The 21,930-nt window shown below is 39.3% G+C and overlaps 1 protein-coding gene across 6 annotated transcripts; it reads right to left on the bottom strand.

Moving 5' to 3' along the window:
* Window positions 1-1,007: 1,007 nt before the first annotated feature.
* Nanp (N-acetylneuraminic acid phosphatase) lies at window positions 1,008-10,830 on the bottom strand. 6 transcript variants are annotated; one of them, XR_007107154.1, is made up of 5 exons: window positions 10,612-10,747; window positions 9,946-10,040; window positions 9,736-9,833; window positions 7,714-7,860; window positions 3,601-3,740 (listed from the first exon to the last, which is right to left on the bottom strand). XR_007107154.1 is itself a non-coding variant. In XM_047540799.1 (3 exons), the coding sequence occupies exons 2-3, from the start codon at window positions 7,783-7,785 to the stop codon at window positions 3,084-3,086; spliced, it is 729 nt and encodes a 242-aa protein (XP_047396755.1). In that variant the 5' UTR covers window positions 7,786-7,860; window positions 10,612-10,725; the 3' UTR covers window positions 1,008-3,083. The 6 variants fall into 6 exon arrangements, 2 of the variants coding, with proteins under 2 accessions (XP_047396755.1, XP_047396754.1); XR_007107151.1 differs by lacking the exon at window positions 9,946-10,040; XR_007107153.1 differs by lacking the exon at window positions 9,946-10,040 and having other exon boundaries at window positions 3,618-3,740; window positions 7,710-7,860.
* Between the last annotated feature and the right edge of the window lie 11,100 nt (window positions 10,831-21,930).

Genomic DNA, 21,930 nt, shown 5'->3' on the forward strand with positions numbered 1-21,930 from the left:
GAAGCCCTGTGTGATTTTTTTATCTCCTGGACATTAGGTGAAGCCCTGTGTGATTTTTAAAGTATTTTATTAGCTTTTTATACTGACTGTTTTCGAGCAGATTTCACAAAAAAATTAGATGGCATTCCTAATTATTAGGTCAGCAAGTGTAATAATGGTGCTAGAACCCAAGAAAATAACCAGGGCTTTATTTCAGAGGTCTATGGATAGGCATGTATGTTATGTGCTGGGTGGGGAGTGAACTCGTGAACTATGCAAACATTTTTGAGTAATTAATAGATTAAATTTGGAGGAATGAAAATGAGTGGCTTTTCTGACTTCTCAGTGACTCAAAAATCAGTGATATAAAAAAAGTAATGAAACTGTAGCACAATTCTATTGGACAAGAAAATGAGTTCAGTTGCTCCTTTATCATAAATATTGATGGTAATCCCAAAATGTGTCAGAATGCAGCTCGCTTCACTTTGTGGAAATACTTCCCTTCTTATCTTTTCTTATCTCCTTTGGGACTTTTCCTGTTTAATTAATGGTCAAAACAGGACCAGCCCTGTTCACAGGTGTAATTATTTACATTTTGGGTTTGCTCCCTTGGGATGATCCTTATTGGAACCCACCTGCCACGTTGAGAGGGTGCCCAGGTTAGCCTCACAGAGAGGTTCTGGACCACTTTAAGTCAGGTAATTTCAGTCATCCTACCTAGCAGCCTCAGCTGAGCTCCTTCCCAGCTGACAGCTAGCATGAACTGCCAGTATGAGTACAGCCATTTAGATTTTTTTAAAAAAAGTCTGAAAATGATAAAGTCAGTACTTTAACTGCTTCCCTACAATAAGCACTACCAGATCTAGTGGGTGGATGTGCATGTGGACTCAGGACACTTCCACCTGTTGATATCCCAAGTTAATACTCATGTCTACTCTAGGCCTCTGTACCTACAGTATTTGGAAAGCTTTGGACAACTAAGAATTTCTGACTTTGTATATGAAAAAAAAAAATAGATGACAAAATGGCACTGTTATATCACTGTTTAATTTTAAGGAATATTATCCTAAACCAAAAACATTACCAATAAAATCACAGGTCCATTCCAATATTCAAAATACCTTGTGTAACAAAGTTCTTCCCAGAGAAGGGTGAAAATGGAATGTAATACTGCATTGCTGTACTGTACAGCTTAATCCTCAATTTTCCCCTAGATCCTTTTTTTTTTTTGTGGTACTAGGGATTGAACCCAGGGACACTATCACTGAGCTTCATGCCCAGCCCTTTTGGTTCTAACTAAAATTTCCCACCATGACCTCCAAACTTGTGATCCTCGTTTCAGGCTTCCAAGTAGCTAGGATTACAAGCATGAACCATTGCGCCCAGCCCTGCTAGATAATGTTACAATAACTGCTCACATAATGTTCTATGAACTATCTTGAGATTGGTCACCATAATGTATAAGTAATCCACCAGTTAGTGTAATAAATGTGACACTGCCCACTTCTACCCTGTGGGTTAGGATAAGCCCTCAGTAGTACACATCAATCAACCTATTAGAGAAATCAGGCACATAATTATTTTTGCCAAAACCCTCCAAACTTACCAACTTCTAATAGCTAAAATTTAATCAAGGTCGAATGGGTAGCATATTGGAAATACAAACACCAGATGTTTAGCTTCATTCCAACAGCACACTGGGATGGTCAAGGGCACAACCAAGTCTCAAGTAAACACAAAAGGGCATTTGTACAAGGCAGAGAATCTGGTTCTTAGTAGTAGACACAGTAGGTTCTCAGGTATAATCTAAAATTTGATTATTGGTCTGAGAGTCAGTTTTACAAATCCCAATATACCACCTAGTATTTTACATTAGTACTTTTATTTTTTTCATATTACAAAAAACAACCCTAATATTTCCTTTCTTAACCGCTCTTTCCTTTACCACTTCACTCCAAGTTTAGTTAGTACAATCAGGAGACTGTCTAGTCTCATGGCTTAGGAAAAATTTTCTAGTTGCCTGCTGATGTATTGCCATGGAGCCATTAATTAATTGGCTCCAAGTTAACCCTGAATTAGATACATAAATTTGTGAAACAGTGATTATTTCTGAAAATGTAAAAAACTGATTTAAGGCTGATAGTAACTCTAAGAGTCATTCAAGTATTAAAATGGCACTCTAGAAGTAGTTCATAGCAAAATCTTATTTCACACTAGTTTCAGCATATGTGTGAAACCATTCAATAAATGGAGAACAGATGGGGGCAGGGAAACTACCTGGTTAAATCACATGAAGGCAATTTTCGTCTTACAGATCCACAGGAGGAAAAATGACTTCTGAAGCCATGTGATTTGCACCTATCCCCAGCAAGTCGAGTCCCCTCAATTCCACTGTGTGCCTGGAATGATAGTAAAAATATTTCTACAAGAGGTAAAGACTACAAGGAAGATACAAGCTGGCTCTAAAAAGGTATGAAACTGGCATGGAAAAAGAGCACATGTTGATTTTAGCAGTTTTTTTTTTTTTTTTTAATAAACCGGAGCAATCTGTCCTGTATGCACCACAGAAAAACCCCCAAAAATGCCATGCAGAAAAATAAGATGCATAATAGACAATACACACCTAGAATTAGCAAAAATATGACTTATTTAAAAAAATAGGCAAAATAATTTCACTATGAAATGGCTTGATTTGCATGACTTAGTACTTCATATGAATCCGATCCAATTGTTCTAATAAATCTCTATTATACATGTATTGGAATATCTTTTTTTAAAAAATACCTATTTTTTAAGCCATATAAGTTAAATTTGTGTATCCATGCATAAGCTATCCTGCTTGGTATCATGGAACCAAGACACTAAAAGATTAATAAAATAGTTTTTAAAAATCTCAAGTTATGGACTAACAAATAATGTTATTTCCTCAAGTTTTCTGGACTATATACTACTGAAAGTAACCTGTATTAATGCAATTTGCATTTTCAGATATAAATACAAGTCAATGGTTGGTTGTCAAAAGCAAAAGGGTTGGGAGGACCTTCACAAAATGATCATTAAATCTTAAGTCAAATTATTCTTAGGGCTGGATCATAATATGTGTTTTAAACTGACATACTGACTTTGCCATCTATATTTTGTAAGAGAGCAGGTAATTCTAGCACAGAAGAAACTATATAGTGTGGAATGGGGGATGATGTCACTGGTACTATTCCACTTTTGTTTATCCAGACTGTTGCTTTTAGTCCTGCATTGAGGCCTCCTTGTATATCAGTTTCTAATGTGTCACCAACCATCACACAGTCCCCAGGCTGTACTCCAAGGAGATCACAGCAGTGATAAAATATGGAAGGTGCAGGTTTCTCCTCTTTCTGCTCTCCACCTACAACAATAGCATCAAAGTAGGACTGACAGGCACAGGCCTCGATCTTCTCCCTCTGTGTTTGTCTGTCACCATTTGTTAACAAGAGTAGGCGGACTTCCTTGCGAAGTTCAGTGAGCATAGCTTTGATGTCTTCTGCTAGGGTCATATGCTGTAAACGGGTAGATTTCCACAGGAAATAACATTCTTCCGCCAATTTCCTATTGTCTGCACCACCTTTTGTTTCCTGGATTGCTTCTTCCCAGTGTGAAGTTCTCAGATTTGTAATGCATGTACTATAAGGATGAAAACATTCTTTGCTGAGTTTAACTTGAACTTTGTCACAGATGAGTTCAGCCTCTTCTTTATAATGGTATTTTGATTTTAAGAGCTTTATTACCTAAACAAAGGAAAATAACTCCATTAACACACTTTGTAACAGTCATGTCCTGAGAAGTTGTGGTCCTACAGTGGCTGAGACTCTGAAGCAGCTCCATTACCACACCACTTTTGGTGGAGTTGGCCTTAGTTTTTAGAGACACTATTGTGAAGGTCTCTTAATCTCTCTAGACAACTCATTCTGTCTGTGTGTATTATACATAGCATAAAGACTAGCATGTGATTTGGAGGTAGGCAAATATGGGTTCAAATTCCAGTTTAGGCAAAATTTTTTCTTTTGGTACCAGGTACTGAATCCAGGGGTGCTTAACCACTGAACCACATCCCCAGCCCTTAAATTTTTTTTTTTTTTTTTTTTAAATTTTGATAGGGTCTCACAAAGTGGCTTAGGGCCTTGCTATGTTGCAGAGGGTGGAACTTGAATTTGTAATCCTCTTGCCTTAGCCTTCCAAGCTGCTGGAATTACAAGTGTGTGCCACCATGCCCAATTTGGGTGAGTTTTTAACAGTTGTAAACTTCCACTGCCTCATGTTGCAAAGAAAACATATATATAAAACCTTTAAAAAAATTCCATCCTAAGATTTTTCACACAAGTCTTCATTTATTTTTCAATTTTAAGTCCATCACCTTTCATTTTGGTCATATGGGAAAATAAAACTCGTGCTTATAGTAAAAACACTTAAAATTTCTGGCAAGCATTGTTTAGATTCTTTCCAGAAAAACTAGGGTTAGTTTGTCTAGCTTTTTTCTCAACTACGGTCATTTCATTTTTTTTTTTATTGAGTTGGGGATTGAACCCAGTGCCTTGGGCATGACAGGCAAGCATTCTACCACTGAGTTCCATCCCCAGCATATTGCACTATATTCTTAACATTTATTAAGAACCCTAGGGCTGGGGAGATAGCTCAATCAGTACAGTGCTCGCCTTGCAAGCACAAGGCCCTGAGTTCGATCCCCAGCACCGCAAAAACAAAACAAAACCAAACAAAAAAACAAAAACCTAACATGGCAAGCATTATTACTAAAGATACACATACATTATTTCTAGTCCTTTCTACAACTCTGCAAGGAAATTCCCTTTTTAATATGAAGCAATGGAAGTACAGAACAGTTAAAAACTTGCCCAAGCTATGCTATTAATCCATATTTGCCTACTTCTGAAGTCTAAACACTAGCCTTGACATTATGTATTAGGCCCTGGAGACCAGCTCTCTTGTCCTTGGAGCATTATCTGGTATGGAAAAAAAGCAGGCACACAACCACTGCAAATGCTGGGTTAACTGCTGTAACAACTGAGTGGACAAGCACCATGGGAGAAAAAACTGAACTCATTGTTAAGGGGAGTTGGATAAGGTTTGGCATAGGAAGTAACATTTAAATGAAGGCATTACCTAGCAGATAAGGTAGGTATGGGAGGATTCAAATCATTCTAGAGTAAAGGAATGAAGGCCAAGAGCTTGGAATTTTTTTTTTTTTTTTTTTTTTTTTTTTGGTACCAGGAATTACACCTAGAGACACTTAACACCTGGGCCATATCCTCAGCCCTTTTAAATATTTTATTTTGAGACAGGGTTTCACTGAATTGCTTAGTGCTTTGCTAAGTTGCTGAGGCTGGCTTTGAACTCACCATCCTCTCCCCTCAGCCTCCAGAGCCACTGGGATTACAGGCATGTGCCATCACACCTGGCTCAACTATTTTTTTTATCTAGATAAGGCAAGCTGAGTTGAGCCACAATGGGAGGTGTGTGAGGGAGGATGCTAAGAGATGAGGCTGCAGAGGCCATGTGAAACCAGTTCATAAAGGTACTTGAAACCCATTCTGTAGTGGATTCTGCCTAAAACCCCTTGGCACTGGCTGTTCTCACATATGCCAATGCCTTCATACTGAAGGTCTTTGTGCATCTTTGCTTATAGGTTTTATTTGGCCTCAGACACATACATGCAGTCTGGGGCTGAAGTGTTGCCATGCAGCAACCGTCAATCAAAGAGGGGCAGAAATTGTTGGATATATATCACTGCTTTCTTTTTCCTTGGAAGGGACAACCATGTTCTGCACACTGTCTCCCAGACATACCCCACTGCTCACACAAATAGAAACCTGTTCATTAATTACCCTGCTTTAGATTCCTTTTCCTATCTGTCTTAATTTTTCATACCCTTATAGTGCTTCCTGGGACCGCCTCCCAAATGAACACCTGCAACTGAAGTCTCTGTCTCACGGTGTGCCTCTGAGGAAAATTGACCATTCAAGACAACTGGGGTGGGGTGTCTTTGGAGATGAATGCAATGGGGTAAAAGTGTCTGCTGTGGGGTGGGTATTTATCTCAGGGGTAAAGCAGTATGTACCTAGAATGCAAGAGGTCCTGGGTTTGATTCCCAACACTGCAAAAAGGAAAAAACAAAAAACCCCAAATCAAACCAAATAAAATCTAGGCAAAGCAGTCTACTAAAAAGTAAAAACATATTGTTCTAAGTAACATAAGGAACAAGTGGCATGCTATTCAGACCAGAAACTTGCTTCACCTATTGAAAAGGAGAAAAAGATAAAACACACATTTTCTTCCCTCAAGAGTATGGTAGTCCCTTACAAAAAAGGGAAAAAATTCAGACTATTTGTGCTTATCAGAAAATATAACAGTTGTTGGGTATGGTGGTGCACATCTACAATCCAGTAACTCAAGAGGCTGAGGCAGAAGGATCTCAAGTTCGAGGCCAGCCTCGGCAACTTAGCAAGGCCCTAAATAACTTAGTGAGACCCTGTCTCAAAATAAAAAATAAAAAGAGCTGGGGACTTAACTCAGTGGTAAAGTGCCCTTAGGTTCAATCCTTAGTACCAAAACAAACACACACACACCAACTAGCCCTAAAACTTTTAGGTGAAGGCAAAACACTTGAAAATTTTTGCTTTCTCAAGTTAAATCTTTTTTTTTTTTGGGTGCTGGGGATCGAACCCAGGGCCTTAGTGCTTACAAGGCAAACACTCTACTGACTGAGCTATTTCCCTAGCCCCAAGTTAAATCTTAATCAAGCCTTTCTACCTGTGTTTGTTACTATCTTTTCTAGCAACATAACTGAATTACTCTTAAGCTATGACTGAAGGGTATTCTCAAGTTTTAGTACCCATGCTACCCACTAAAAGGATATAGGCCTCTCAGACTGCACAGTGTTAAGACATCAAATGGCTAGATAAAAGGAGCTCCCAATAATAATCCAACTTCCAGTTACTACAATTGGCAATACGTAATCCACACCCTTGGAGTTCTGAAAAAACACAATTAGCTTACTTTAAAGGGAAGATATTTGCAAAGGCATGGCATACTGCTCCCTGAGTTTCAAAATTTCTCCCTATAACATCCCTTGCATTAACCTTCTCATTAGTCACACACCATTGTTGTCATGCAGCAATCACAGATTTGTTTGGGACATTAGGAAACATTTTAATAATATTAACATCATTATAGAAAGTTTATCATTCATTCACATATTAGTCCAGAAATAACACTTAAATTGAATCAGTACACATTACAAACTCTCCTAGCACCTATGCTGAGACAATGAATTTTGACTGAACTGGAGATGGAGGAAAATGATCTTTAACTTGGAGGAATGAGGACATTTTGTATATGGGGGAAATTAGGTGTGTGAAGGATTCTAATGCAATGAGCCCACCAGGTACCTATTATAATAGTGAGGGGTTATCATTTTATAGATTAAAATAAACTCATCCCCTTCAAAACTCTAAGGCTTTCTTTCAAAATATGTAAAAAAGGAAGCTCTATTCTACTTTCTGTTCTCTGGACACAGCACTAAGAGTATTATGAATACCAGAGTTTAGCTAACTGTTATTTTAAAAGATTTGTGAGGAGCTGGTTTGGGAACCATGTAACACTTGATATCATATGATTTTGAATAAGTATTTTCTGAATACCAATTATTTGGATGTGAAAGGGCTGAATTTAAAAATACATACTCACAAAGTATGACTGTCTGCAATAGTCTAGCAATTCAAAGAGATCTTCTGGTTGAAGTCTTTGCTCAAACATCATCTATCTCATGAGGTCAAATCTGACCAACCATTTTGAAATTGCAATTCATTTCCTCCTCCACTTTTTCTAATGCATCTGTAAATATATTTAGCATGTTATCTGTCATTTTACTGGAAAGTAAATTTAAAAATACAAAATTTTTCTGCTTTGTTTAGTGATAAACTATACATCTCTGTAGAAGGCTTATTCTTGGGTACCAACACTGAAAAATAAGCCTGAAGATGTAAAATAAAAAAACTTTCTCAGATGATTTAAAAAAGTATTAAAACTGATATATGTAGTCAGTATATTACTACTTATCCCTAAGCCCAAGGTAAAGACTGGAACTTTCCCTGTTCTTTCATTCATAAGTCATTTTTATGAAAGCTGGTATGCTACTTTAGATCAACACTTAGGAGTAGTAGTGTATCCTTCCGTGATAAAAGTATTCAGACCATTCGATTCTGCAATTCATAATTATTTATAAAAGAAGTGGTAACAGAACTAAGAATTGCAATCAGAATTTTTGTCCATCAATCCAATATTCATTCAACATTTACCATGAGTCAAACAAAGATAATTAAGACAGTGTGTTTCCTCTTAGGGAATTCACTAATTGCAGGCATCTAAGCTGCAAAAATTAACAACATCCATTGATGGCTGCAGTAAGAGATATCTGGAAAACAAAACATGGTACTTGTATATTAATGAAAGTGACAGACTAGGAAGAAATATAGTCTAATTTTTGTGGTCTGCGCATATATGACGGCGTTGCCCAGGTTGGCCTCAAACTCCTAAACTAAGTGATTCTCCTGACTCAGTCACCTGAGTAGCTGGGACCACAGGCATGCTACACTGCATCTGGCTCTAGTCTATAATTTTTGTTTTAGAAATCTCAAACCAGGCAGGAATGTGGAGGATCAACTAAATGAGGCCAGCCTGGAGACAAAACCGCATCAACAGTTGAGATGAGGGACGAGTCCAGCTGTAACAAAAACAATGGCAAGGGGGATATGCATTGAGGGATAGAAGATAGGGTGGATGGTGGTACAATTCACTGAATAAAACACTGGATGCTCTGTACTTCCCATGTATTGTATTAAACCTACCTGACACTTGTTATTCAGAATGTAATGAAGATTGAGACTTAGAAAGGTTAAATAACGGGGCTGGGGAGATAGCTCAGTTGATAGAGTGCTTACCTTGTAAGCACAAGGCCCTAGGTTCGATCCCCAGCACCCAAAAAAAAAAAAAAAAAGAAAGGTTAAATAACTTGTTAAGGCACTTTCAGTTAGGTATTGGGAGAGTAAAGCCTGAACTCTTGGCCTGTAGCAAAAATTGGCCTAAAACAAGAATTTAATTGCAACACACTGGGCTTAGCTTGTTAAGAACACACAGATAAGTATACACTATTGGCAGTTAAGATTATTGGAGGCAACACAGCATAGAGACGTATCCTTGAGGTCAAGGTCAAAGGCATGAAGATGAAAGGGACAATCAATAGTGCGGAAAACCTCAATAAAGGCATTAAGATAGGTTCAAAGGACTGGGGATGTAATACAGTGGTAGGGCACTTGTGTAGCACGTGCCAAGGCCATGGAATAGATACCCAGCACTGTTAATTAAAAAAAAAAAAAAAAAAAAAAAAAAAAAACGTCCAGTGTGACTCTGGCATTGTGGGGATAGGTCAAATGACCTGGCATATCCATTTCATTCTAGAAGTGGAGACAGAAGCTACTTTGCAATGGATTTAGAAAATACATAGGAGGTAGAGACAAGAAGATAATAGGCACAGATTTCTCTAAAACCATGGCTAAGAGACAGGCAACATACATTACAGGAAGAGTCCAAGGTAGGTGTTCTTTTTCATTTTTTAAAAAACAGAAACAGACATGAACATGCAGCATGAGCAGAATGTATAAGAAAAAAAAAAGAATGAAGAGGCTGAAGATCCAGGGAGACAAAATCTACCTGATGAAGCATGAAGGACGGGACATTCAGAGTTGGAAGGATTGGCTTTTGAAAGTGGGTTTTTTCACATCTGATAATCCTTCGATTTCTCCTTGAAGCTGAAGGCAGAGGAAGGAAAGCAAGGGTGGATTAGGGGGCTGGAAAGCTCCGGGAAGGTCTGCAACAGCATCAGTAGGTACAAGGAGAGGATGCTGCTGAACAATGCCTCACCGGAGGAATGCCCAGGGCAGCACAAATTTTTTGCTGTGTCTCCTTGGAAATCTGAGGGTCCCGACTACAGCAGGCCTGGAAAGCCAGAGGGAGATCTGCAGAAAAAAATTCTGATACAGGTTCAAATCCGGGTTCGCCTCTGATTGTTATGTAACTTCTTGGGTCAAAAAAATGAGGATGCCTTCAATGATCCTCTCCGAAGTTCACTGAAAACCATGCTTGGGGGAAACGCCCCTCTTCCGAGACCCACCACTAAGATCAGGTGCGTGGGCGCGTGGCCTGAACGGTCCAAACTCTACCTGGCCCAGCGCGGGTGTACAGTGGCACAGTGACCGTCTACCTGCGTTTGTGGGCGGTTCCACAATCGTGGCAGTCTTAAGGACGTGCTTCCGGATCTCACGCGCTGGAACCGTCTTCAAGAATCCAGCTCCCTGGGCTGGACTCGGGGAAGGCAGTCCCGCACGGCGGTGACTCCCAGCCCACTCGCCCCTTCCCTGATCTTTCCAGCCCCCAGAGAGCTACTGAGGTCTCAAAGGACGACTGCGGCCAGTGCTTCCGGGGGCTCGGAAGTGGCATTAGGGGACACGGGGTCACGCAAGCGCGCAGTACGGGGCTGAGGCGTTCTGACCCGGTCTGCAAAAGAGCCGAGGGAGCGGGTAACGTTACCTCCAACATGCCTCTCTTACTCGCCCCGGCTGTGTCGATGAGCGTGTTGTCCAGATCAAAGAAAACAGCCCGCACTCGGCTGAGCCCCATACCGCCGTCAGCCGAAGCCACGCGCCAACTCGCGACCTTTGCCCGCGCATGCGTGAGATGGGCCCGTGCGCAAAGACGTGGGCTGAGCCTTTAGGTCACCTGACCTTCCCGTGCCGCCGAGTTTCGGCGATCGCCCTTCGTACTCTCTGAAACTCGGGTGAGACGTCGCAATTCTTGAGCGTCAGAGAACGGCAAGATCCCGCGAGACTTCGAAATTCTGGTCTATAAAATGTGCGTAAGGCATTTACGTCACGGTGACGAGAAGCGCGGTTTTCGTTATTTTACTTTGTTTTTGCTCAGCCAGGAGGACGTCTTAACTGCCCTGGGAGGTTTTCCTCGCTGTCTGGAGCCCGGAAGGGTTACTGAGAAGCTGTTTTTCTGTTGGGCAGCATACTAAATGTGCTGGGAGCCATAGTCAGGTCCAAAACGTTGCCCGTCCTTTGATGGCCCTAAGCCCGGGTGTGAGGGTAAATTTTAAGTGGTTACCGGACTGGTAACTGTCAGCAGCAAGAGCTCAAGAGGAGTGCAATGATGTGACAGCCTGTTTTTTCAAACCTCTCTGAACAACTGGGTGTAGGTGCTGCTTTCTCATAGATCGGAACCCGGCCACATTGCGCCTTGATGTCTACCTCACTCAGAATGATAGCCTCATTATAGCTGGAGCCCGCAGGAGCACATTTTGAAATGTGTTACCAGGGTGTCTTAGAGCCCTTGGTTGACAACTGCCTGAAGTCCTAGGGGGGCTCTGTATTGTCTGCCTGAAGTTTTGCCCATCTTGATTTCTTTTCCAGAGGTTTTGTATCTCAGGATTCTCCATACCTTTCTGTTGGATGGTTTTCTGGTATAACTAGAGGTTAAAAGAACCCAGACAGTCTGTTAAGTTCCCGGAAGGGCGATTACAAGGTTTATGTTCTGCTAGTAGAACAAGGATCTTGAAACTAATTTCTAACGTTTTTGTCTTTCTTGGGTAACTTTTATGAAATTTGGATAATGCTATCATCGTCAGTAACCAGCAGTTATCAAGTAGATCATGACAACCGAGTAAATGAGGCCTGACAATGATTTTGTGAGCTGGGACTGATTTTTAAATTGTCAAATGGTTGGGAAAAAAATCAAAAGATGAGTGTTTCGTGACAGGTGAAAATTATATGAAATTCAAGTTTTATTGTCCATAATTTTAGTGTGTTAAATTGAATTTTGCCCAAATCAGTCACCAGGCTGGAATGATAAATTTCTTCCCAAAGTTGCTTCTGTACATAGTGAACAGGGTCTTATCTTGATATGCAAACAAATTGTTACTGCCAACTGAGTCTCAGCTAATTATAGCAAGGCTATATTGGCTCTGGCCAATCAGGTTCCCCTCCCCCCCCATGTCATTTTCTTTTCACTTAACTGTAAATATAGCTTGTGCATGTAGTGTGGGGTATTCTATTTGGAACCAGCTTTCATCTGGAATGTTGCCTGGTCCTAGAACCTTTTTCATGCTGAAGTAAGTTTAACTCATCTCAGATTTTTAATAATTGGAATGCAACACGTTTATTTCTGTATTGTCTCTTACTGCTTTTACCATGCAGCCATAAGTAGCATTATATAGTTGCAAGGCCTAAAATATTTATTGTTTAACCTTTTGCAGAAAAATGTTGCCATCAAGATGTCACTGGAGAAGAGATGTCTCTGAAGAAGGATATGAGGAGTTCCCAGAGAGAAGGAGGAACTCGACTCAGGACCACTCCAGTTCTTGGCACACATAATGGAAAAGAATTTAAACATGTGCCAGTCAAAAACAGAGGTCTATTGAGAAAAGCAGAGGCACATTCAAGGAAGAATGTGGCCTAGCTCTAGAGTGAGAAACTTTTAGGGTAAGGCAAGGAATACAGAAACAGCAACCCATGGTGTTTATAGAGGGTCAGAAATAGATTAATTGGTTTATCTCTGTTAATAGATATTCTTTCTGCAGCAGCAGACTATGTAGTTTCTGTATTTTGTGGAGAACCACAGTTGAAATTTTATTTTTGCTGGGGAGAATAAACTTATTTCTATTCTTCAAAAACACCACTCCTCTATTAGTTTACATTGTTGATGTACAGGGTTAGCTTACCAACTGAGTCCATTTAGATTAGTAGTTAGCAAAATTATGAAAGCATTATTTGGAGTTATTTTTTGTAGTTGCCTCAAATGTTGGAATAAAGTTAGGAAAAAATTGAGATTGGAGCAGTTTTGTTTTCTTATGTATGTATAGAATTTATTGATTTCGTCACATCTCTAAGCTTAGACAAGTTTTAGTCCTCTTCACAGGTGGGTATTTGACAGGTTTCTTGTTTTGACAAGTCAGCTGATAGTATTTCATGACTAGTCCAACTTTCTGATTGAAGGGAGATAATGGCCATCCTTACAGCTTGAATTCTTTCTAAATATACACACCTGGAGGCTTTGGGATGTTGTACTTAATATTTGTGGAATAATAATATTTCCTGTGGTATTTTAAGGTAGTGAAATGTATGGACTCCTCATTATGAATGGACCTCACATTCCTAAGTCCACTATTTAAATTTGTCATTCTTTCACATTAACACTAGTGTTAATTAACACATTAACACATTAACTAGTGTTGCTGAAAGCTTGGTCCTTGTCCACCACTCCAGTCCAATAAGGAGGACATGGTTTTGAGAAAAAGGAAAAAGGTGGTTTATTGCTTTGCTAGCAGAGGAGAAACACAGGGGACTTTTGTCTCAAAGGCTGTGTTTCTGCCTATCAGCAGGAACCAGGGGCTTTTAAAGAGGTTACTCAAAGGCTACATTCCACATGTTCTCTGGAATTGTAATTCACTTGTTAATTTGGGATATAGTCATTTTTTGAGATCTTCTGGTACCATCCCCAGAGTCTGGATTACTTTGTTCCTGTGGTGAGTGTGTACTCAGAAACAGATACCTGCCTAGGATGGGGAAGAAAGGTAATCCCGTTTCCTCTGAGATTAGTGAGGAGAAGTGATTAGGGAGGAGCAGGGAGAGAGGAAGAGAAAGAAACTTGTCCATTTTAAAAGTAAGTTGCAGTGGCAGAGCAGCAAGGGTTATAGTCAAAGCATAAAGTGGACCACTGTTACACTAGTAGTTAGAGGAGGTCTGTGTAGGAAGCAGGGTCTAAGTAAAAGATTTGTGATTGTGACACTAGATCTGGAAACAAAGTGAAAATGAAACTAATGCTCTCTTTTTTAATATTTATTTTTTAGTTGTAGACGGATACAATACCTTTATTTCATTTATTTATTTTATGTGGTGCTGAGGATTGAACCAGGTGCCTCACACATGCTAGGCAAGTGTTCTACCACTGAGCCACAACCCCAGCCCCAACTAATGCTCTCTTCTGCACTTTGTACTCTTTTTTTTTTTTTTAATTATTTTATTGTAATGCACTTTGTACTCTTCAGAATGCATCATTGTTGTGCTAATGCTAATGCTAATGCTCAGTGTTGAGCCTGTCCTTTCCTACCTTAGGGAAAGTCTTTCCTAGCCCTTCCCATCCTCCTACTGCACAGATCCATGACCCCAAGAGAGAGGTTTGTCTCTGGTTTAAAGTTCTCTCAGAGTGAAGAATTTCTGGTTTAAGAAGAATGAAATAGAAGCAACAAGAAGAGAATCTTGTGCTCCCATATGTACTCAGCTACTATCAGCCATGTCCAATCACACTGTTGTTAACCTTAAATGAACTATCTCTACTTTCCTCTGTGGCCAATGCTCCCTGTTCACTAGATCTCCACCCTTCCTTAGGGATATCTTTTCAGCAATTCTTTTCTTTTCTGCTTTGCATTTTCACAATTTTTCCGTCTACTAAATCCACTCCAGCTATCTTTTGACACACATTGCTCCACTAAAACAACTTTTGTCAGGCCACCAGTGATGTTCACTTTGCAGTGTAATAGCCAGTTTTTGACCTCATTTAGCCTATCAGCAGCATTTAGATAAGCTGATAATTTTTAGATAAACTTTCTTTACTTGACTTTCAGTATACCACATTTTCTTAGTTTTATTCCGTGCTCACTGATTACTCTTCACGTGGTTCCTCCTCATCTCCCTCACTTCCCAATATTGGAGCACCCCAGGGCTGCTTAACTACACTCCCTCGGTTTGTTAGGTGCTACTCAGCCGTGAGTGAGTGAGCAGGGAAAAAAACATTGAAAGGTAACTGAAAACTACAGAGAGCTTTTCTGATGGACAATCACCTGGAAGATGGGAGCTTGGTATGTTAAAAAGCCTTCCCCAGCCTTAAAAACTACCAGTTTTTAAGCATGTTTTCATTATCTCTTGTGGCAAAGTTTGGGACCTGCCCTTATCACTGAAATTATGTCACAACCCCTCACCCTGATAGTCAAAACATCAAGACCCTCACAAAGAAAGCTTGATGGGGACTATTCAAACAGTAGTAAACTGATGAAGGGGAACAGGAAATTGGGGCAAAAGCAGGGGAACTTGATAACAAACCCATTAAGGGGATAGGAAAATGAGACAAAAACAGTGGAACTCAGTTTTCTTAAAAACAACACTGATCAGCATACCATTCTCTTTGAGGCATTTCATGCAGTTCCTCTGCTATCAGAAGGTGGACTTGAGTGGGACCCTGGAAACTTCACCTGGACTCCCAATAAAACTGGAGGGTAGGAGGGGCACACTCAGTAGGAATTCAAGTAATGAATGAGAGTGCCCACTCTCTCCCTTGAGAGTATTCCCCTTTTCTCTTTCCTATTATTTTTTATTTATTTATTTTTTTTGGTGCTGGGGATTGAACCCAGGGCCTTGTGCTTACAAGTCAAGCACTCTACCGACTGAGCTATCTCCCCAGCCCTCTTTCCTATTTTTTTCTAATAAACTAATGACTTACTTTGATGTGTGAAATCTTTCTGACCTGCTCACAAGAATTGGAGCAAAGGGGGGTCTTTGTGTTGCCTGTTTCATTGAAGACCCCAGTCCTGTAACACCTTCTTACTCACTTTTGAGGCTTTGAAATACACAGTGGTACTAAATTTTAGAAAAATAAATACAGGCAACTAATATTTGAAAGATGGTCTCATATTTAAGAAATGCAAATTAAACTATAATATCATTTATTTGTATTAGGATTCTCTACAGGAACAGAACCCACAGAAATTATATATATACAATAAAAAGGGGATTTGTTAGATTGGCTTATATTATCAGAAACTAAATTGTCCCACAGTGGCCATCTGCAGGCTGGAGGGCTGGAGGAACCAGTAGCTGCTTAGTTCAATAGGGATCAAAAATGCAACCCCACTCTTGATACCAATTTATGTTTTAGTCATCCTTTTTGCTGCTGTGTGAACAAAAGACCTGACAAGAACAATTAGGAGAAAAAGTTTATTTGGGGGCTTACTGTTTCCAAGGTTTTAGTCCATAGATGACTGACTCCATTCCTTGGGGCCTGAAGTAAGGCAGACCATCATGGCAGAAAAGTGTGGTGGAGAGAAGCACTTGAGGACATGACACCAGGAAGCAGACAGAGGGAGCTGTGTTCAATAAGGACAAAACATATACCCCAAAGGCATGCTCCCAGGGACTCATCTCCAGCCATACCCTGCCTGCCTAGAGTTACCATCCATTTAATCCCTATCAGTGGATTAAAATACTGATTAGGTTTGGGCTCTCATAACCCAATAATTTCACCTATAAACTTTCTGCATCGTTTCACACATGAGCATTTGGGGTCATCTCATATGCAAACCATAACACCATTTTTTTTTCATAGATGGGATAAAAGTTAAATGTTTGACAACCAGATCTAGGCACGTTTATATACTGGTTGTGTTAATGAAAGCTTAGTTCTTATCCCTAATGCCAATCTGAGAATTAGGATACTATTTTGAGAAAAAGGAAAAAACTTCTATTGCTTTGCAATAGAAATAGCAGTGATTCTAACCATCAGGGGGAACAGAGGACTTTTAAAGATGTGATTTTCAAGGCTGTGTACCTACAGTACCCTGTTGGGTCATAATGCACTTGTAGTCTTGAGGGATAGCCATTTCTTAATCATAAGTTCTGAAGTCTGAATTACTTCATTCCTATGGCCTGTGTGCTCAGGGACAGGTAGCTGGCATAGGATGGGAAGAAGATAATCTCGCTTCCCTCATGGGTAGGGAGGAGAAGAGGGAGAAGAGAAAAGAAAAAAATGTCCATTTTAAAATTAACTGCAGGGGCAGAGCAGCCAGGATTTTGCTCAAAGCATGAAGTGGACCCTTGTTTCAGTTGAGGGATTGTAAATCAGTGTACACTCCTTTGAGAATAATTTGGCAATATTTATCATTTGGGTAATCATTCCCACTGCTAGGAATTTACCCTTGGACATACTTTCAAAATTGGCACTTCATAAAGATACTAGAGTGTTTTTATTCACAATGCAAGCATAAAAGATAGAAACAACCCTTGTGAGCCCCCAGTGCTGTCATGGAAGAAGAGATGTCTCAGGAGAAGGATCCTAGGAGTTTGCAGAGAAGAGTGGGAATTCAACTTAGGATCAGTAGGGTTTTTGGCATACCTAGTAGAAAAAAATTCCAGCACAAGCCAGGCAAAGTCATAGACAGGTTTATTTAGGAAGCTAGATACACATGCAAGGGAGAGTGCAAGCTCTCTTGAGAGTAAGAAGCCCTGCCTTGGGCTGGGGGACCAATATTTATAAAAGGTCTATAACAGGGGCCAGACTGGAGATGGAGCCAACTTTCCCTGCACTCATGTATTTCCCTCATTTTACAAGGGCACAAGCCAAGAGCATGCTCAAGACTTACAGCTGTGCTTTTTGTATCTCTACTTTTGTGAGTGTTTCCTTTAAGATTCAGTATTTCTCTCTATCTGAAATCCCTATCTCAGGACCAATATGGTGTGCATATGCTTTGTACCCCAAAGATTCATGTGCTAGTTTAGTCTCTAGTGTATTGGTGTTTAGGTGGTGAACCTTTAAGAGGTAGGGCTTAGAGGAAGATAATCACACATAGGGGCTCCACTTTCATGAATGAATTAATGCTCTCTTGTAGGACTAGGCCAGGTCACATGGATGTGGATCAGTTCCCTACTGATGTGACTCTTGCAATTCACCTGAATCTCTCTTGTAGGACTGCTTGCTTGTTCTGCATGTACTCCTCTGTTTCCATCCATGATGAGACCCTACCCAGAACCAAGCAGATGCTTTGTCATGATCTTGAAATCCAGAATGGTGAGTAATATAAGCCCTCTTTAAAAAAAAATAAAGCATTGCTGAGCATGGTAGTACGTACTTATGATCCCAGATGCTCAGGAGACTGAGGCAGGAGGATTGCAAGTTCAAAGTCAACCTTAGCAACTTGGCAAGGCCCTAAGTAACTTCGTGAGGCCCTCTCTCAAAATAAAAAATAAAAAGAACTGGGTATGTGGTTCAGTATTTAAGTTCCCCTGGGTTCAGTCCCTTCCCCCATACCCCTTCTCCTCCCTTAACTCCCCTTTACCTAATATAAAGTAACTTTTCTTCCCTATCCCTTTCCTCTTATTGTGAATTAGCATCTGCATATCAGAGAAAATATTTGGTCTTTGGATTTTTGGCTTTGGCTTATTTCACTTATCATGATATTCTCCAACTCCTTCCATTTACCAGCAGATGCTCAAATTTAATTCTTCTTTAAAGTTGAGTAATAATTCACTGTGTGTATATGTGTGTGTGTGTATGTGTGTGTGTGTGTGTTTGTGTGTGTATATATATATATATATATGTATATGTATCACATTTTTTTTTATCCATTCATCTGTTGAAGGGCATCTAGGTTGGTTCCATACTTTAGCTATTGTGAACTGCTATAAACATTGAGCTGCTATAAACATTGATGTGGCTACATCACTGTAGTATTTGATTTTAAGTCTTTTGGGTATAAACCAAGGAGTGGGATAACTGGGTCAAATCCCATTGCAAAATTTCTGAGGATCTCCATACTGCTTCCATAATGGTTGTACCAGTTTGCATTCCCACCAGCAATGTATGAGTGTACCTTTTTCCCCACATCCTCACCAACATTTGTTGTTTCTTGTATTCTTGATAATTGCCATTCTGATTAGAGTGAGATAAAATTGTAGAGTAGTTTTGAATTGCATTTCTCTAATTGCTAGAAATGTTGAACATTTTTTCATAGATTTGTTGATTGTATATCTTATGTGAAGTATTTGTTCAGTTCCTTAGCTCATTTATCGATGGGGTTATTTGGTGTTTTGGTGTTAAGTTTTTTGAATTCTTTATATATCCTAGAGATTAATGCTTTATCTGAGGTGCATGTGGTAAAGATTTTCTCCCAATCTGTAGGCTCTCTCTTCACATTATTAATTGTTTCTTTTGCTGAGAAGAAACTTTTTTAGTTTGAATCCATCCCACTTATTGATTCTTGATTTAACTTTTTGGACTTTAGGGGTCTTGTTAAGGAAGTCAGGTCCTGGGCTGACATGGTGAATATTTGGACCACTCTTTCTTCTAGTATTCACAGGGTCTCTGTTCTAGTGCCTAACTCTTTGATCCACAGTGAGTAGAGTTTCATGCAGGGTAAGAGATAAGGGTTTAATTTCATTTTGTTATATGTGTCTTTTCATTTTTTCCAGTACCATTTGTTGAATAAGCTAGCTTTTCTCCAGTGAATTTTTTTGGCACCTTTGTCTAGTATAAAATACTTGTATTTATGTGGGTTTGTCTCTGTGTCTTCTAGTCTGTACCATTGGTCTACTTGTCTGTTTTGGTACTAATACCATGCTGTTTTTATTACTATAGCTCTGTGGAATAGTTTGAGGTCAGGTATTGTGATGCCTCCTCCTTCGCTTTTCTTGCTAAGGATTGCTTTGGCTATTCTGGGTCTCTTATTTTTCCAAATGAATTTCATGATTGCTTTTTCTAGTTCTATGAAAAATGTCATTGGGATTTTAATAGGAATTTCATTAAATTTGTATGATGCTTTTGGTAGTATGGGCATTTTGACATTAACTCTCTCTGTCCAGGAGCATGGGAGGTCTTTTCATCTTCTAAAGTCTTCTTCAATTTCTTTTTTTAGTGCTCTTTAGCTTTCATTGCAGAGGTCTTTCACCTCATTTGTTAGATTGATTCCCAAGTATTTTACTTTTTTTGAAGCAATTGTGAATGGGGTAGAATTCTTTATTTCTCTTTCAGTGCATTCATTACTGATGTATGGGAATGTGTTTGATTAATGGGTATTGATTTTATATCCTGATACTTTGCTGAATTCATTTATGAGTTATAGAAATTTTCTGGTGGAATTTTGTGGATCTCCCAAATATAGAATCATATCATTGGCAAATAGTGATAGCTTGAGTTCTTCTTTCCAATTTTTATACCTTTAAGTTCTTTCTTCTGTCTAATTGCTCTGGCTAGAGTTTCAAGGATGATGTTGAATAGGAGTGGTGAAAGAGGGAATCCTTGTCTTCTCCCCATTTTTAGAGGGAATGCTTTCAATTTTTCTCCATTTAAAATGATGTTGGCCTTGGGTTTACAATATATAGCTTTTAGGATGTTGAGGTTTGTTCTTTTTTATTATTTTCTATTTTTACAGACACATTTTGATTCATTGTATACAAATGGGGTACAACTTTTCATTTCTATGGTTGTATACAATGTATATTCACACCATTCATGTAATCATACATATATATAGGTAATACTGATTCATTCTACTGTTTTTCCATCCCCACCAGTTCTCACCCACTTTTCCTCTATACCCTCCAAAGTTCCTTCATTCTTCTATTCCCCCTGCTACCCCACATCATTATACATTGTCATGCACTTATCAGAGAGAACATTGGTTCTTTGGTTTTTTGGGCTTGGCTCATTTCACTAACATGATATTTTCCAACTTCATCCATTTACCAGCAAATGCCATAATTTTATTGTTCTTTATGGCTGAGTAATATTCCATTGTGTAAATATACCACAGATTCTTTATCTGTTCATCAATTTAAGGGCATCTAGGTTGGTTCCACAATCTAGCTATTATGAATTGAGCTGCTATGAACATTGATGTGGCTGCATCACTGTAGTATGCTGATTTTAAGTTCTTTGGGTATAAACCAAAGAATGGGATAGCTGGGTAAAATGGTGGGTCCATTCCAAGTTTTCTGAGGAATCTCCATACTGCTTTCCAGAGTGGCTGTACCAATTTGCAACTCCACCAGCAATGTATGAGTGTGCCTTTTTCCTCACACCCATGCCAACACTTATTATTGCTTGTGTTCTTGATAACAGCCATTCTAATTGGAGTTAGATGAAATCTTAGGGTGGCTTTAATTTGCATTTCTCTAATTACCAGGGATGATGAACACTTTTTCATATATTTGTTGATCACCTGTATATCTTCTTCTGTGAAGTGTCTGCCCATTCCTTAGCCCATTTGTTGATTGGGTTCTTTGTATTTTGGGTGTAAAGTTTTTTAAGTTCTTTATAAACTTTGGAGATGAGTGATCTGTCTGAAGTGTGTGTGGAAAAGATTTTCTCCCACTCTGTAGGCTCCCTTTTCACATTGTTGATTGTTTCCTGTGCTGAGAAAAAACTTTTTAGTTTGAATCTACCCCATTTATTGATTCTTCCTTTTATTTCTTGCACTATGGGGGTCTTGTTAAGGAAGTCTGGTCCTAAGCCAACATGATGGAGATTCAGGCCGATTTTTTCTTCTATTTGGAGAAGGGTCTCAGGTCTAATTTCTAGATCCTTGATCCATTTTGAATTGAGTTTTGTGCAGGGTGAGAGATAGGGGTTTAATTTCATTTTACTGTATATGGATTTCCAGTTTTCCCAGCACCATTTGTTGAAGAGGCTATCTTTTCTCCATTGTAAGTTTTTGATACCCTTGTCTAGTATGAGGTTACTGTACTTATGGGGGTATGTCTTTGTGTCTTATATCCTGTACCATTGGTCTACCTGTCTGTTTTGGTGCCAGTACCAAGCCATTTTTGTTACTGTTGCTCTATAGTAGAGTTTAAGATCTGGTATAGTGATACCTCCTGCATCACTCTTCCTGCTCAGGATTGCATTGGCTATTCTGGGTCTTTTGTTCTTCCAGATGAATTTCATGATGGCTTTTTCTGTTTCTATGAGAAATGTCATAGGGATTTTAATTGGAATTGCATTAAATCTGTATAGCGCCTTTGGCAGTATGGCCATTTTGATAATATTAATTCTGCCTATCCAAGAACATGGGAAATCTTTCCATCTTCT

The sequence above is a fragment of the Sciurus carolinensis genome, chromosome 2 (genome assembly GCF_902686445.1).
Source record: "Sciurus carolinensis chromosome 2, mSciCar1.2, whole genome shotgun sequence".
NCBI lineage: Eukaryota > Metazoa > Chordata > Mammalia > Rodentia > Sciuridae > Sciurus > Sciurus carolinensis.

Excerpts from the sequence above, each read along its gene's own strand:
- Nanp (XM_047540798.1), bottom strand. The coding sequence starts at position 10,701 with ATGGGGCTCAGCCGAGTGCGGGCTGTTTTCTTTGATCTGGACAACACG. Across the intron at positions 3,741-10,611 it reads GTAAGAGAGGCATGTTGGAG|GTAATAAAGCTCTTAAAATC; the intron begins GTAACGTTACCC and ends TCCTTTGTTTAG.